This window comes from Oncorhynchus masou, chromosome 3 (genome assembly GCF_036934945.1).
Source record: "Oncorhynchus masou masou isolate Uvic2021 chromosome 3, UVic_Omas_1.1, whole genome shotgun sequence".
NCBI lineage: Eukaryota > Metazoa > Chordata > Actinopteri > Salmoniformes > Salmonidae > Oncorhynchus > Oncorhynchus masou.
The window spans coordinates 35551248-35568878 of NC_088214.1; the positions used below are offsets into that span (position 1 = coordinate 35551248).

Genomic DNA, 17631 nt, shown 5'->3' on the forward strand with positions numbered 1-17631 from the left:
CCCAGCTGGAGCTGGTAGATGGTCTACCCAGGGTGTTTAAACTGTTCTTCCCCAGGGAACCCCAACCAGGAATACCAGGAACCACCATCATATTTTAGCAAACAACATAATAATTACGTCTTGTCTTATCATCAGGTGAATAGTGTAAATTAGAAGTAATCAACATTTTAAAATTAATAGATTTGGTAGACAGTTTCATAATTTTGACCTCCCCGCCGTTCATTTGAAGAGGAAGTGAAAACTGTAACATTATCTAAAGGTACAGTATCAATTGGCGGCATAGAGAACATTTATCTGTTGTGAAACAAATGTTCTGCAATTATACACATTTTACCCATTGACTTTAAAGATTAATTAGCTGTTTTTAAGCTAATATACAGCAATTCTATGTATTTTGCTATTGTTAAGGGTGTGTTCCTCTGCTCAAACATCATAGCAAAATCAATTGGCAATATGCCCTGAATGCCCGGTATTTGAAATGTTTGATTCTCCCTGACTGTCTAGCTTTTATTTGATTGTTAGTTCTCATAGATGGTATTAAAAATATATATTGTTAAATATATTTTCTGCACGCTTTCTATCTGGTTTTGGTTGTTCAAGTTGACACTGAAACAGTTTTTCCATCTTGAAAATTACCACTGCCCACCGAAGAATTTAGCTCCAATGACTTTAATTTCCTCCATATTAATTCGAGATTTTGGCAATGAAGTCATTTACCTACTCCCCCAGTGTCAGATGAACAGGAACAGCTGGCTTGCAAACTGTTCCTGTAGACTACCAGTCATTGGCTAGTTAGCATTGGGTCGTGAAACTACATCTAAAGTCCTTCATACTGGACGCAAAGACATACACATTTTATTTTGCAGTTTTAAAGGGGAAATCTGCAGTTGCTACATCCATCTTTGGACTTATAATTGAATGACATGTACCCATTGATTCTGAAAGAATATAACTATGTCCTAGTTCTTCAACTGTCACACTCTATTAGAACCCCAAAATACGCTTGTTTTACTCCTTTGTTTGCAAACAAAATAAATGTAAACAAATACTATATAGCCTCAAAATATGGTTAACACGATTATTGTTGATATCATGGATGGTCAGTCTTAGCATCTATAGCACTATCTAAGAGTTTGTGAGTAGTTGCATTTCTCCAGCCCCATCCCTTAGCTTTTTACCGAACCTTGAGAGCAGAGAACGTTTTATTGTTTCCTGCAATTCTACACATTTTACCATGTTTATGTGACTTCATATTATACTTGAGTGATTTAACAAAATTAATGGGGGCCCCCAAGGGGTCGAGGCCCCTAGGCACGTAATTTTTGCCTAATGACAAACTGAATTCTTCTACTGCTCTATCTTTCGTTCGCGCCATACTAAGGAATGTACACCCAAGGGTGTAACGTTTGACCTGAGCAAGGAGTTTGCGTCGCCAGGCAAATATAATCTGGCCATGATAAATACAAGATATAGATGGCTAGTTAGCCTAATTTGCATGCGTAACTAAAACGGGATAGTAGTTGCTCACGGTATATTTTTCTAACAGGTTTGCCTATGAATGACATAAAAAGAGGAAAAGTGCACAACCATATTTTCGAAATAGGACGTTGTGCATTCTAGTATTTCTATTTATTAGGGATCTCCATTAGCTACTGCTCTTCCTGGGGTCCAAACACACCAAAGCACCCCCATTACATAAAAAACAGTGAACTATGTTTGTACTAAAAAACCGGTCACCCGTCTGAGCTGGTCAAACTGGATTATCCAGCAGGGCGTTCCGGGCTGGAGCTCGAGTTTTGGTTGGGTGTCATGTGACATTAATTAGCCATGCTCCAGCACAAATCAATGGAACAGGACTAGCCTCCGTGATTTGCAGAAGGGATAAGTAGGAGGAACCATGCCGAAAATGCAGATAAACCCAATTGAAGAGCTCATCACTCTAAATGAAGATATAAGTAGAGAAACTCTTGTTTCACTTCGTGTCTTTTTTGTTGTTGTTTCGATTACTGTGCGCCTTGACACGGAGTGCAAAGGTCGGTTAAAGACCCCCCTAGTGCTGAAAGGAAGCGATAGATGTTACAAAATATTCAAGGTTGAAGCTGATATTCTATTGAGGTAAGTTTGCGTCGGTTACAACTTTATACGTTATGAAACACTAAAATTAGGTTGTCTTTTTAAACTTTTTATTCGTACTGTACTATCATTCGGTGTAGCATGGATGTTTGTTTACATCACCGAATTAAACATTGTTTGCGTTTGTTGCGTGATTTGAGTAGTCTAGGCTACATTTAACGCTTTATCGGTTAAAATGTCCTTATAAATTGTAGTTATAAATACATTTGCCAACTTCGAAAGCAGAACACTAAACTGCAATGTTTATGGTAGGCTATAAAACGTTTATTAGGATATCGACGAATTACCCAGCATGCAACAATTTCACCAAATACAAACGGAAGTAAACTTTAAATTGTGACAACTGTCTTTCCAGGGGCCAGCAAAATGAATTTCCTCCTGGAAACCCTTCAGTTGATTGTAATGTCCATTTATTACAACATAGAGGCCTTTGTCAGACTGTTCATCCCATTTAAGAAGAAAAATGTCACTGGGGAAATCGTCCTGATCACGGGGGCGGGCAGCGGCATTGGCCGGCTCATGGCAGAAAAGTTTGCCAGCCTGGGCGTCTCTCTGGTTCTGTGGGATGTCAACCAGGAGGGCATGAAGGAGACTGCAAGACTAGTGAAGGAGAAAGGGGCAACTAGGGTCCACTACTACCTGTGTGACTGCAGTGACAAGGCAAAAGTCTACAGAGTGGCTGACCAGGTAAACCACCTGATTCTAATCAACTAGTCTTTAATCAAGACTGTACTTAGTTGAATTGGTGTTGCTGTTTAAAAAAAGAAAAGAGAAAAAAGCCTGCACTGATACTAGCCCTTGGTGAGTAATTATCACCTTGCCTTGTGGTCTATCAAGCATCCATTAACCTGTAATTGCAGGCTTTGCCTTGTGAGTAACTGTTTCATTATACTACAGTTGAAATGGAGGTTCACCAACCCCTCCTAAAGCGAGTTGGACGTTTACTGAACAGAAACTCTATTGTTGCTGAGGGAAGGGAAAGCCACATGAAAGTCCTTAAATGCTATTCAGTTAATGTTTCTCAACTGTTAAAACTGGTTTTAAACTGTCACGTGTAAGGATCCTTCCCTGTTTAACTTGTTAGTACAACACAATGTCACATAAGATCCTCCTCACCACAACAATGGGCTGGCAGGATATAGGAAGCAACAATATGCATCTGTTAATAAAATACAACAAAAAGTGAATTACTGGGTGTGCTAAATGTTAACAAATGTTTTAAACATGTTTTTTGTTCAGGTCAAGAGAGAGGTGGGGGATGTGAGCATTCTCATAAACAACGCTGGCATCGTCACAGGCAGGAATTTCATGGACGCGCCAGACTCCCTCATTGAGAAAACCATTGAAGTAAACACCATGGCACACTTTTGGGTGAGCTAATGCGCTTACGGCTCACATCTGCTACACTGACATCAACACAACTCACTTGTCGCTTTTCCCTCCCTTGCTGTCTTTATCAATGCAGGCATTTAAATGAGAAGGTATTATCCTAAATCGGCCTATACATTTGTTAGAGCATTCACATTTTTACCTCATTGTAGGCCTATGTCCTTTGTAGTAGCGGTTGCACCCACATCCCCTCAAATTAACACAGATCTGTAACAAACTGAAAATCATATTTCATTGTACAAGTTCTCCCCCTGATTTGATTTTTATTTTTTCTCTAGACTTATAAAGCCTTTCTCCCAGCGATGACTGCCAACAACCATGGTCACCTGGTCAGTGTTGCTAGCACAGCGGGTATGATTGGTGTCAATGGACTAGCAGGTAAATCATCCACTAGGCATGCATGTGTGCATGACTTACTCCAATGATCCTCAATACTGGTCCTGGAGAGCAACGGTGTGTAGGCTTTTGTTCCAGTCAGCACCAAGACACCTGAAAGCTAATCATTGTTTTATGACTGGATAAATCAGGTGTGTTGGGGTGGGGCAATAACAAAAGCCTACACACCCCTTAACCATAGTGCAGAACATTGCCTTTGTCTTAAACTCTGGGTAGAACATAATGCAATCAAGAGACCTACCGTAGAGCTGATCGATAGAGATGTTATCAATTGACCTTGAATGCGTGACGTCATTTTTAACTTGTTCATATACTGTAGCTCAGGGGTGTCAAAGTCAAATGGACGGAGGGCCAAATAAAAAATTTAGCTACAAGCCGAGGGCCGGACTGTTCGAATGTTCATTGAAAAATTTTTAAATGACGCATATAGTCTAGTGAACCTAATTGAACCTACTGAAAACCTAACAAATATATTCCAATATGATCAGATAAATAAAGCAATATTTTCTTATGGCTCTGTCAGTAATCTTTAATTTTCAACAGACACAAAAGACAAATTTCCTTTATATAAAAATCCCCATAACATGAACATTAAATGAAAGAAACCGGTATTCAAGGCACCATCAGTAGCCTATATTTTCTATTTTAGCAAAAGTGGGCTAAATTTACTTCAAAGAAAAAAACATGAATGATGAAAATTGACAACTGGGCAATGTCAGAAATGTCGGTGCTCTCATCCACAGTCAAGGAATATGCAATGAAATCTTTTCCCTTTTTCACAAGCTGCTCTTTTAGATTGATGGACAACTGGTCTACTCTCTCGGCAATGGTGTTTCTGCTCAGACTCACATTTAAAAAGAGTTGCCTTTTTTCTGGGCAAACTTCGTCACAAACTTTAATCATGCAGTTTTTGATGAAATCCCCCTCCGTAAATGGCCGGGCTGATTTAGCGATCTCTTCTGCCAAAATAAAACTGGCCTTGACAGCAGCCTGGCCTTGTGATTTGGCTTTTTTGAACAGAGCCTGTCGAGATTTGAGGCCTCGTTTTAATTCCTCTGCCTTTTGTAGCCTTTGTTCCATGTCCATATTCTTGTTTTTGTCCGCGTGTTTCGTTTCATAATGTCGTCTCAGATTATACTCTTTCAGTACCGCCACACTTTCTCCACACAGAAGACACACAGGTTTTCCAGCTACCTCCGTGAACATATACTCCGACTCCCACCTTGTTTGAAACCCCGGTTCTCAGTGTCCACCTTCCGTTTTGCCATTTTTGATGGGTATCTGAAAGTTAATTTTACTGTGATGCTGACGACTGCTGTGCCAATAAATATTGAAATGAAGCAGCCTACTGCTCGGTGCGTCACCGTTGCATTGTGGGAAATGTAGTATTGGTGCGTGTAAAAGATCTGCGGGCTGCCGGCTTGCTGCGGTCTGCGGGCCGGTTCTAATAATAAATCAAGATCATCCCAGGGGCCGTAAAAAACCTTCTCGCGGGCCGGATGTGGCCCGCGGGCCTTGACTCTGACATGTGCTGTAGCTGAAGGGTCTTTTCCATAGACTGACTTGGTTACAGAAAATGGTTCAAGGACAGTGCAATTTAGTTGACATTATCTTGATGTGGAGACCTGTTTTATATATCCTCTGTTGTAGTGTTTTACTTCTATTTCTCTATTTTCTTTATCTGATTGTTGGGAAGGGCCTGTAAGTAAGCATATCACTGTCAGCCCACACCTGTTTACAAATCATGTGACTTTGTTTATCCTGCTCTACTGTATGCCAACATATGTTTCTCTCCTGGTAGATTACTGTGCCAGCAAGTTTGCTGCTATTGGCTTTGCTGAGTCTGTGGCTCTGGAGCTGCTGGCAACGGGGAAGGATGGTGTCAAGACTACCATTGTGTGTCCACACTTCATGAACACTGGCATGTTCGATGGCTGTAATTCTAAGTAAGTTATCAGCCTTAATAGGTGTTATACAGGATATCATTGAAAGTTGTCATTTTATTCCTTATTGTCAATAAACACACTATGAAGGCCAACGGTCACATTGCATATGTATATACCCTTTTCAATTGTGGACTGATAGTGGTTTATATTATGAGGTAGTGAACTTAAATAAAATTAATATACATTTTTCTTTTTAACTAGGCAAGTCCGTTAAGAACATTTCATATTTACAGTGATGGCCTACAGTGGGTTAACTGCCTTGTTCAGGGGCAGAACGACAGATTTGTACCTTGTCAGCTCGGGTATTTCAATCCAGCAACCTTTCGGTTACTGGTCCAATGCTCTAACCACTAGGCTACCTGCCACCTTATTGACTCCACAGGTGGCCTCTCTTGGTGCCTGTCCTGGATCCAGACTACGTAGCAGAGAAGATCATTGAGGCCATTTTAACTGACCAGGTCTACCTTCTGCTCCCAAAGAGCATGTATATTCTCATGGGCATGAAGAAGTGAGTATCCATTCATGTTCTTACTCTTCTTTTCCTTATGGAAAAAACATGCTAGTTTTTGCTATTTGTCGCATGGAGTGATCTGCTGCCCAGACACACACGACGCATTGTCACTCATTTCAACACTCAGAAATGGTTACAGTACATGCTCAAACTGCACAGTATAGTCATACCCACTGGTGACAACCTCTGTTTCCTCTACTATTGCTAAGGTAGGTTGCCCTCAGTCTAGTTATCTAGCCTGCCTCCCCACCTAAAGTAGATTAAAGTATTTCAATGGTTAATATCTTCCCTAGATGTTACATTGCATCCTTTGCAGCTTGGCTCTACTGTTTTCTTAGGACAGGCCAGGCATAGCCAAAGTTAAAGTGAGGTGGTCAGATTACAATAGACTATGTATGGGAGGGAATTTAAAGGTCCAATGCAGCAGTTTTTATCTTAGTTAGCAACGAGCAATCGGGAGGCCGGCGTCCCTCCAGAGTAGTCGCGCGCTGTTCAACAGCTTTTTTGCTCATCTCTTCATTCACAGGGCACCCGTGATATGCCTTTCACTTCTGTTTTCCTTACGCAGCCCACTTGCCCTTCTCCTGACCGGCCACAGCTGCCAGTCGGAGGCAAGATACTTATTATTATTATTATTTTTTTAGCGTCAAGCCTGCGGCATGCCTACTCCCTTTCGCCACTTATTTTTATTATTTAAAATGCATTAGATGCCATGTCCATTTGAAGAAAAGGTTTGATTTCCTAGAAGTAATGAGGCCTGTACTGGTTCCCTGGATCAACAGGTGACAAATACAATTTGATTTCACTAAATGTATTTTTTGACAGACTTCTCACAATGATATGACAACATTTACATAGTGAAGTAAACATAACATAGTGAAATAAACATTGTAAATATACTGAAAATAAGACTACATTAAATCAAGTACAAAAGAAACATGCAGACCAAAGAAAATGGGATGAAACTAAAATAGCTGATAGGCATATAGCAAGGACATTGTTTGCCCACTTGCTGAATAACTACACTGCGTTCGCATCATATACTTTCATAATTCTATCTGCATAGTGCAGTTGTGACATTGCATTGGTCCAGTAGACTAAAGTGCCTGTGTACAGAACATAAATAAATGGTGGGGGTGGTAGGGTGTAGAAGTCACCCTAGGGTTCAGCTATTGGAGCAGTCTTGGGGTAGAGGCTGGCTTTGGGATAGGTGGGCTGAGACTTAATGCTGACCCTCATTGTAGCAGCTCCCTCTCCCCGGTGCGCCGTCTTCACGATCGGAGGCCCCTTTCGGGTAACCTGAATCTGGACCCCCCCCCCCCCTATCCGTGGCATCCCAGGTTGCAGAATGGTTCCTGTACACAAAGAACATTTAGTTACATTTGAATTGCACAAGGTCTTACACAAGTAAAAACCAAGGTACTTTAACACTTTTTTTTATATCAAAACTCTGAAGAATTATTCTTTAGAAACAAGTAATTGAAACATGCCTTATCCCCTGCACCAGTCCAAGTTGTGGCGATGTCAAGCCGGTTTGACAGGATGCAAGGTAGCATCTGCCACACTTGACTTCAGGTCCTTGGCACCCTTACAACCAGACACCTAAGCTACAAATGTAAAAGTATTAGGAATTACACACGTAACATATTTCCCTCCCCAACCCCCTATTTTATATTCATTTATTGTGAAAGTCTGAAAAGACAGATGTCAGATTTCCAATAAGAATTTAAATGTAATATAAATGCCTCGTGTTAAAGTTCTGAGCGGAGGAATTTTTAACATGTCAGGATACAATGCTCGCAACAACTGGGTCAAAGTTGAATGTCTCTTGCTCTTTCCCGGAAAAAGCAATGGCTACATACAATTGTGAGCACACCTACAAGTCTGTCCTGGAGCTTGGTGTCCTGGCTCAGCCTGCTCTCCAGCAAACCAGGCCTTGCTGCTCCCCCATCTGGAGATTGAGATCATCTCCAACTGACCGATTGGCCTGTTGATGGATAACAAGATGAATACCTTGTTATTTATCTCAAGTGTCCGATACCACCCGGACTTATAAGGAGAAAATAAGCAGTTAATCACTGTCACACACCTGAAAATCAAATTGTATTTGGCACATGCTCCGAATACAACATGTATACCGTGAAATGCTTACTTACAAGTCCTTAACCAACAATGCAGTTCAAGAAATAGTTAAGAAAATATTTACTAAATAAAGTAAAAAATAAACACAAAATAAAAGCGAGGCTATATACAGGGGGTACTGATACAGAGTCAATGTGCGGGGGTACAGGTCAGTCGAGGTAATTTGTACGTGTAGGTAGGGTTAAAGTAACTAGGCATAGATAATAAAACTGCGAGTAGCAGCAGTGTAAAAATGCAATTCGTCCTGGTGGCAATTTGATTAATTGTTCAGCAGTCTTATGGCTAGGGGGAGAAACTGTTAAGGAGCCTTTTGGACCTAGACTTGTCACTCCGGTACTGCTTGTTGTGCGGTAGCAGAGAGAACAGTCTAACTTGGGTGACTGGAGTCTTTGACAATGTCAAAGATGATGTACGTACGGCCCAGTGATGTACTGGGCCGTACGCACTACCCTCTGTAGCGCCTTATGGTCGGATGCCGAGCAGTTGCCATACCAGTTGTTGACTCAAACGATCAGGATGCTCTCGATGGTGCAGCTGTAAAACTTTTTGAACCCATGCCAAATCTTTTCAGTCTCCTGAGGGGTAAAGTTGTGGATGTGCCCTATTCATGACTGTCTTGGTGTGTTTGGACCATGATAGTTTGTTGGTGATGTGGTCACCAAGGAACTTCAAGCTCTCAACCTGCTCCACTACAGCCCTGTCGATGAGAATGGGGGCGTGCTCTGTCTTGCTCACGTTGAGGGTGAGGTTGTTGTCCTGGCACCACACTGCAGAGAGGTGTTTAGTCCCAAGATTCTTGGCTTAGTGATGAGCTTTGGGCACTGTGGTGTTGAACGCTGAGCTGTAGTCTATAAACAGTATTCTCACATAGCTGTTCCTTTTGTCCACCTGGGAAAGGGCAGTGTGGAGTGCGGTTGAGATTGCGTCATCTGTTGGGGTGGGGTATGCGAATTGGAGTGGGTCTAGGGTTTCTGGGATGAAGGTGTTGTGAGCCATAACCAGCCTTTTTTAAAGCACCTCATGGCTACTGATGTGAGTCCTACTGGGCAGTAGTCATTTAGACAGGTTACCTTTGCTTTCTTGGGCACAGGGACTATGGTGGTCTGCTTGAAACATGTAGGTATTACAGACTTGGTCAGGGAGAGGTTGAAAATCTCAGTAAAGACACTTGCAAGTTGGTCTCCACATGCTGAATACACATCCTGGTAATCAGTCTGGCCCTGCGGCCTTGTGAATGTTGACCTGTTTAAATGTCTTGATCATATTGGCTATTGACAGCACAATCACAGTCGTCTGGAACATCTGGTGCTCGCATGCATGAGTCAATGAGCAACACTGTTTAAAGCTGTTTAGGGCGTGTCATCTCTTTAACAAAGCAACAAATGGGAGGTTAATAAAGCACCTGTCCCCCCCTTAACTCTGACTGTACTCATAGCTTTATTATTAAGGAAAAAATTACTTTCTATGCCTGTGATGTGGTTGTCCCACCTAGCAATATTAAAATGAATGCACCAACTGTAAGTCCCTCCTTTCTACTTTTAGATGTGTGTGCATTGTTGTGACTTGTTAGCTCCAACAGTGCAGTAGTATCTATGAACATAAGCATTTCACTACACAATAACATCTGCTAAATGTGTAGTGTGTGGCCGATTTTTAATAAGTGTCTGCTAAATGACTCAAGCGTAGCATAGAGTATATAAAACGAATGAAAAATGTAGGCTATAAACTGTCACTTATGTCATCTTAGATTATTTGAATGCATTGTTTCCTCCAATGTTGCAAATCAAATTTGAATTACATTTAGGCTTTTTTTTTAACCTTTATTTAACCAGGAAAGTCAGTTAAGAACAAATTCTTATTTACAATGACGGCCTGGGAACAGTGGGTTAACTGCCTATTCAGGGGCAGAACGACAGATTTGTACCTTGTCAACTCGGGGGTTTGAACTTGCAACCTTCCGGTTACTAGTCCAACGCTGTAACCACTAGGCTACTCTGCCACCCCGCATTTTATAGATCACCACGAAAACAGATTGCCGCTTCTGGCTAGCTGGAAGGTTGCTGTCCCGAATTAGAGAAATTCCTGGCTATTGTATTTCAAATGAACTCATGGTTTGCCTAGGGATTCCTCTGAGTGGAGGCTAAATGCCAGAGATGCAAATCACATCATTCACAACAAACTCTGCTGGCGGTAGGAATTTATAGCCTTGGTGTTCGCAACAGTGGGAAATAGAGGTGCTTGTCTTTTATATATAGTCAGAAAGAGAAGGGACATGGATGGTTTTTCACTGCACACAGTTCAACTTAGTTGATCTGGGTTGCCAAGCATTCCAGACAATGTGATATCATTCACAACACCTTGTCTTTGGCTCTCCATAAGCTTGCAAGTACCGGTAAACACCAAGGCTACTTATGCATTGATGCCAATTACGGCTCAGTCACTGATAAAGCAGTACCTGGTTGAGTGGGCGGCAAGACTATTTATCTGGAGACGACACAGATTTATAAAGACCTACACCTGATTTGGACTGCAGTTGAATATAATTATCTGCAACCTCAACATTTAAATCTACACAAGCCTTTTTGTGTTATGGAAATGTCCTTGTGACAGGTGTGGTAAGCGCGAACACTTTCAGAAATTTGGCCAGGTCCTGGCGATTTTGTCTTAATTTGGGACAATTTGCATGGCTACATTTGTTCCTTGAGGCCTTTGAGTGTGAGTTGTTGGCTTCATGTTGAATACAACACAATACACCCATGACTAATATAGAAGACATAATCACTCACCACCAATTAGACTGACTAAGACATGAAATGGCTTCTCTTGTTATTAACATATTTAGTAGTGCAGTTATGGGGTTATTATGCCCTTTGAAATACGTTTTGTCGCTGGACCAGAAGACATTCAAACAGCATTTATTATGCTCTGAATAATTTATTGGATTTTCATCAGTTTTCTGTTTTTAATTAAGATTTCATTTATTCCCACTGTGATTACCAGTTTGTCTAAATGACTTGCTGTAGTTTGTTCTAATGAAGTCATTCTGACTCTTTCAATTCCAGACACTAGTTCTCATAGGCTTTAAGTTGTGTGTTGTAGTGATCGTTGCTAATATTTAGCCTAATTGACTGTTCTCACCTTCACAGGATTTTACCCTTTAAGACTGGGAATCTGCTGGGGATGTACTTGGGAGCGTTCAACTTTATGGATGCCTTCAAAGGACGCGTCAAGAAAGAGGCGTAGTGAAGAGGAGAGCAACCACACATACTAAGTACATTTTGTCTCAGACTCAAAGGTGATTTAATACGGCCTATCATGTTTTGTTTTTCCCCTTAAATATTTCATTATTTAACTAATTATAGTGTATGACAAGCCTACGTACTAGTTTACATCGGCAGACGAGGGATATGTGTAGGCTATATAAGGTAATAAAATACTGCTAAATATGTAACGACTGTATGACCTCAATATGTATTTTCATAGCATCAACACAAGTAGACTTGAGTGTGCTTTTTGGATCGACACACTCAATATGAAATGTTTTCACGAGTTATAGTCACTTCATGAAGTTCACGCTGTGTATGTTAGCTCCTTACACTGACACAGGCTCAATAGCAAATTGTGGTTCCTTTTTCACTATCATTCAGTGGATACTGCCCCCCCCCCCCCCCCCCCCAACACACACACACTTTATAATGCTTCCCTTTTTTGGCCTGAAGCAACATTGGAAGGGTTTATATTGTCGATGCACTTTTTATTTTTTTTTATTTATTTATACACCCATTGTTGGGTATTACGTAATTGTTCACATGGGTGTTGTAGAACATATTGTGCATGTACTAATCTAACAGCCACGTAGAGAAACTCAGGAAGAAGTGTCATGTAAGGGATCATTATCTGTGTACTGGATTAGTTTGTCTACAGTAGCCATCGAAGATGGTTTACTCTATCGCCAATAGGAATGTTATGATAAATTATAGTATGTACCAAACAAAAACACTAATTTTCCAAACTGTTATTCTACCTTTTTTATATGTTAATTTACTGACAGATATTTATTTATTGCTTAATCACGTACAATGTTTTACTTTGACATTGAAGATGAGATGACTGCATGGCTGAACTCATTTTATTTAAATTTTCTGTCATGTTTACATTTTAATAACCACAATAGCATTGTTTACATGTAACAGTGTTGGTATTTGAATAAGTACTTTTAAGAGTAAAAGTACTTATTTAGCTTTGCTCTTGAAAAATAAAGTTAGACATTTGTCTTATCAGGTTATTTTCCCCTAATGGCTCCCATGCTTCTAGAATCACTAACATGGTCCGAATGTGCTTAATTATTGAATGCGTGATCATAGCCCCATCTTGTGGAGAAAGAACCCGTTCTAATCCTGTGTACCACATTTCCGTAAAATAATTTCATGCGGATGAAGTATGCTACTTGACGCATGAAAAGATTCACAACCCGGCTGATGTAAATAATTTTATAATGGCAAATAGACCATTTGTTCGTTCGACATGGTAGGACCGTTTTGTGTCGGTAACTATTTATGCGAGAACTGGCGGTGGAAATGCCTTTATGCGCAAATATTGATATAATAACCATCCTATCGAAGTAAATTTGGGAATCGCGCCACGATATGTTGTGGTCCTCCCACTACGACCAAGGAAAGCATGCAGTTTAGGCTACAGATTAAATACATTTTGAACTTCAAAGGGTGGTGAGCTCGATGCTACTTTCCAATAAATATCGAGGGTGGCTGCTGTTTAGTTGTATTTGTCAATCTCGCTTCTATCCAAAATTTCACATAAATCGCCTACCCGCACAGTATCTGCCAAGACCAGAGTGGGCACATTTGCTATATAACGTAACAGTTTCTGTGACAACCATCAGTTAAAAATCCAATGGAAAACCATGTAACTTGTACTTTTCATGCGGTACATGGGGAATTTAAAGGCAAAATTGTGCATCACGTCATCACGCACAGCCTTCTATCATAAATCTATTTGATGGAAAACTCTGTTGGGAAAATCCCTATGTTTTATGCAGATTTGAGAATATTCCCATTAAACTGTCGCAAATTGGATGAAAACCTAGCTAATGACTTGCCTGGCTAAAGCGACTATAGGCAACAAAACAAAAATACGACACGTGTAATGGAAATAGCAGATATAGCGGAGATCAACATTTTTATCCGTTCAAGGGTGGATTTGTATTTTGTCTTCATTGTGACAAATTATGGAAACAGTATTTAGCAAACAATTTATTCTAAAAACAATGTTGGGAGGGCATAGGCTGTCGCCAATTTATTAATGCGTAATGGAAACACTTCAAGCACTACATCTTTATTCGCCACTGTAGTTGTTTGTTTGACGTCATTACGTCCAGCTGTTTATCGACGCAACGAAGACAGGTAAATTGGAAGCTTGTGTAGTGGGGGTTTGCAAACAAAAGGGGAGTGATTCATTGATCTACGGGACTTCAATGGGGACCAGCCAACCTTTCGATACAGGATGCAGTGGTAAAACTATCACTAGTGATAAAAATAATGGCGCTATGGTAGCTGCAGCTAAAGGTTTAAGAGTAGTGGCTGCTGCAATCTGGTAAATGGTGTCACCACAATCAAGATCTGGCAGGAAAGTCGACAATGCAATCGTCCTGCTATTTAGGGAGAGGCAAGATCTATTTCTAAAAAATAATCCCACTTTAAATCTTAGCTTTTTAACTACACTATATATACCAAAGTATGTGGACACCCCTTGAAATGAGTGGATTTGGCTATTTCAGACACCCATTGCTGACAGATGTATAAAATCGAGCACACAGCCATGCAATCTCCATAGACAAACATTGTCAGTAGAATGGCCTTACTGAAGAGCTCAGTGACATTCAATGTGGCACCATCATAAGATGCCACCTTTCCGACAAGTTAGTTTGTCAAATTTCTGCCCAGCTAGAGCTGCCCTGGTCAACTGTACGTGCTGTTATTGTGAAATGGAAACATCTAGGAGCAACATTAGCTTAGCTGCAAAGTGGTAGGCTACGCAAGCTCACAGAACGGGACCATCGAGTGCTGAAGCGCGTAGTGCATACAAATCTTCTGTCCACAGTTGCAACACTCACTACTGAGTTCCACACTGCCTCTGGAAAAAACATCAGCACAAGAACTGTTTGTCGGGAGCTTCATGAAATAGATTTCCATGGCCGAGCAGCTGCACACAAACCTAAGATCACCATGCGCAATGCCAAGCGTCGGCTGGAGTGGTGTAAAGCTCGCCGCAATTGGACTCTGGAGCAGTGGAAACGTGTTCTCTGGAGTGATGAATCACGCTTCACCATCTGGCAGTCCGATGGATGAATCTCGGTTTGGCGGATGCCAGAAGAACACTACCTGTCCCAATGCATAGTGCCAACTGTAAAGTTTGGTGGAGGAGGAATAATGGTCTGGGGCTGTTTTTCATGGTTTGGGCTAGGCCCCTTAGATCCAGTGAATGGAAATCTTAATGCATACAATTACATTCTAGACAATTCTGTGCTTCCAACTTTGTGGCAACAGTTTGGGCAAGGCCCTTTCCTGTTTCAGCACGACAAAGCCCCTGTGCACAAAGCGAGGTCCATACAGAAATAGCTTGTTGAAATCAGTGTGGATGAACTTGACTGGCCTGCACAGAGCCCTGACCTCAACTCCATCAAACACCTTTGGGATGAATTGGAAAGTAGACCGCAAGCCAGGCCTTATCGCCCAACAGCAGTGCCGACCTCACTAATGCTCTTGTGGCTGAATGGAAGCAAGTCCCTGCATCAATGTTCCAACATCTGGTGGAAAGCCTTCCCAGAAGAGTGGAGGCTGTTATAGAAGCAAAGGGGAGACCAACTCCATGATTTTGGAATGAAATGTTCGACGAGCAGATGTCCACATACTTTTGGTAATGTAGTGTAGCTCATCCGTATGTTTTAAGTCTTTGTCAATGCAGATGCCCAAATATGTGTAGCCGGGAACCCGATCAATGGGAGAACCATCCAATGAATAAATATGTAGTCCATCTGAAACATTCTTGCAAGAAGAACAACATGTATTTAGTCCTGCTTGCATTAAGTACACGTTTTTAACCAACACGGGCTTTATGTAAGGTAACAAGGTCAGATTGCAGCTCTAACATAGCCTGTTCAACAGTTGGGGCAATGGCATACATAAGTATCCATATTGCAAGTTTTAACAGATAGACCAATATTATTTATATAAATAGCAAAGAGCAGGTCCCAGTACCGACCCCTGCGGTACACCTTTTGTACTATCCAGAAAACTAGATTTAACACCAGAGGTCACACATTGAGTCCTGTCTTACAGATATTTTTCAAACCACTTGTAAGAACCACGATATTTCAGTCATCCTTTGAATAAAAATGTGATGGTCAACAGCATCGAAGGCCTTGGCAACATAGCTACTGTATGCATATCGCTCGAGTCATGGCTAACTGCACACATGGAGTGTGTCTGAAAGGGCATGGCAACAGAAGTGGGAGGATCAACAGAAGTGGGTGTATGGAAAGTGAATCAACTAATTGGGCAGATTTGTTGCCACTCAGGACTGTTGGCTGCATGGCTGATTGGGCTTCACGACGAGTCGATTGTTGACAACTGTTGCATTTCAGTTAAGCCTAACCTTTTTCCTAACGTAACCTCATTCTTCTAACCTGCCACATTATTATCTTGACCTGCTATGTAAATGATCTTATCCTGCTACGTTAGTTCTCATAACCTACTATGTAAACATTATGCTGACCAGCTGTGCACCTGGCTACAGTCAATCTAACTAACCGATAACGGAGCACTGATGTTACACCCATCGCTGTTGGTCCACCCACTGATGTTACACCAATCACTGTTGGTCCACCCACTGATGTTACACCCATCGCTGTTGGTCCACCCACTGATGTTACACCCATCGCTGATGGTCCACCCACTGATGTTACACCCATCGCTGTTGGTCCACCCACTGATGTTACACCCATCGCTGTTGGTCCAACCACTGATGTTACACCCATCGCTGTTGATCCACCCACTGATGTTACACCAATCATTGTTGGTCCACACACTGATGTTACACCAATCGCTGTTGGTCCACACACTGATGTTACACCCATCGCTGTTGGTCCACCCACTGATGTTACACCCATCGCTGTTGGTCCACACACTGATGTTACACCAATCGCTGTTGGTCCACACACTGATGTTACACCCATTGCTGTTGGTCCACCCACTGATGTTACACCCATCGCTGTTGGTCCACCCACTGATGTTACACCCATCGCTGTTGGTCCACCCACTGATGTTACACCCATCGCTGTTGGTCCACCCACTGATGTTACACCCATCGCTGTTGGTCCACCCACTGATGTTACACCCATCGCTGTTGGTCCACCCACTGATGTTACACCCATCGCTGTTGGTCCACCCACTGATGTTACACCCATCGCTGTTGATCCACCCACTGATGTTACACCAATCGCTGTTGGTCCACACACTGATGTTACACCAATCGCTGTTGGTCCACACACTGATGTTACACCCATCGCTGTTGGTCCACCCACTGATGTTACACCCATCGCTGTTGGTCCACCCACTGATGTTACACCAATCGCTGTTGGTCCACACACTGATGTTACACCCATCGCTGTTGGTCCACACACTGATGTTACACCCATCGCTGTTGGTCCACCCACTGATGTTACACCCATCGCTGTTGGTCCACACACTGATGTTACACCAATCGCTGTTGGTCCACACACTGATGTTACACCCATCGCTGTTGGTCCACCCACTGATGTTACACCCATCGCTGTTGGTCCACACACTGATGTTACACCCATCGCTGTGGATCCACCCACTTATTTTGCAACGCCCACTTTCAGACGCACTCCAAGTATGCAGTTGCCCATACTTGCAGAGCTCTCGCCCTCTGTGTACAATGTCAAGCAGGCTAGTCATCAAATCCAGATGTCGTTGTGTCATGTGTAGAGAAGTGCAATCCTATTATCCATAGATGTGAAGTACAGTTGACTTACTGATTAAATATTGTTCTACAAATGCTGACCTTGGTGTAGGC

The 17631-nt window shown here is 41.8% G+C and overlaps 1 protein-coding gene across 1 annotated transcript; it reads left to right on the forward strand.

Annotated features, from left to right (window-relative positions):
• The first annotated feature begins 1879 nt into the window (after nt 1-1879).
• LOC135515356 (epidermal retinol dehydrogenase 2-like) lies at nt 1880-12802 on the forward strand. The gene is made up of 7 exons (XM_064939031.1): nt 1880-2115; nt 2489-2820; nt 3373-3504; nt 3801-3900; nt 5720-5864; nt 6247-6372; nt 11664-12802. The coding sequence occupies exons 2-7, from the start codon at nt 2500-2502 to the stop codon at nt 11758-11760; spliced, it is 921 nt and encodes a 306-aa protein (XP_064795103.1). The 5' UTR covers nt 1880-2115; nt 2489-2499; the 3' UTR covers nt 11761-12802.
• Nucleotides 12803-17631: the final 4829 nt, after the last annotated feature.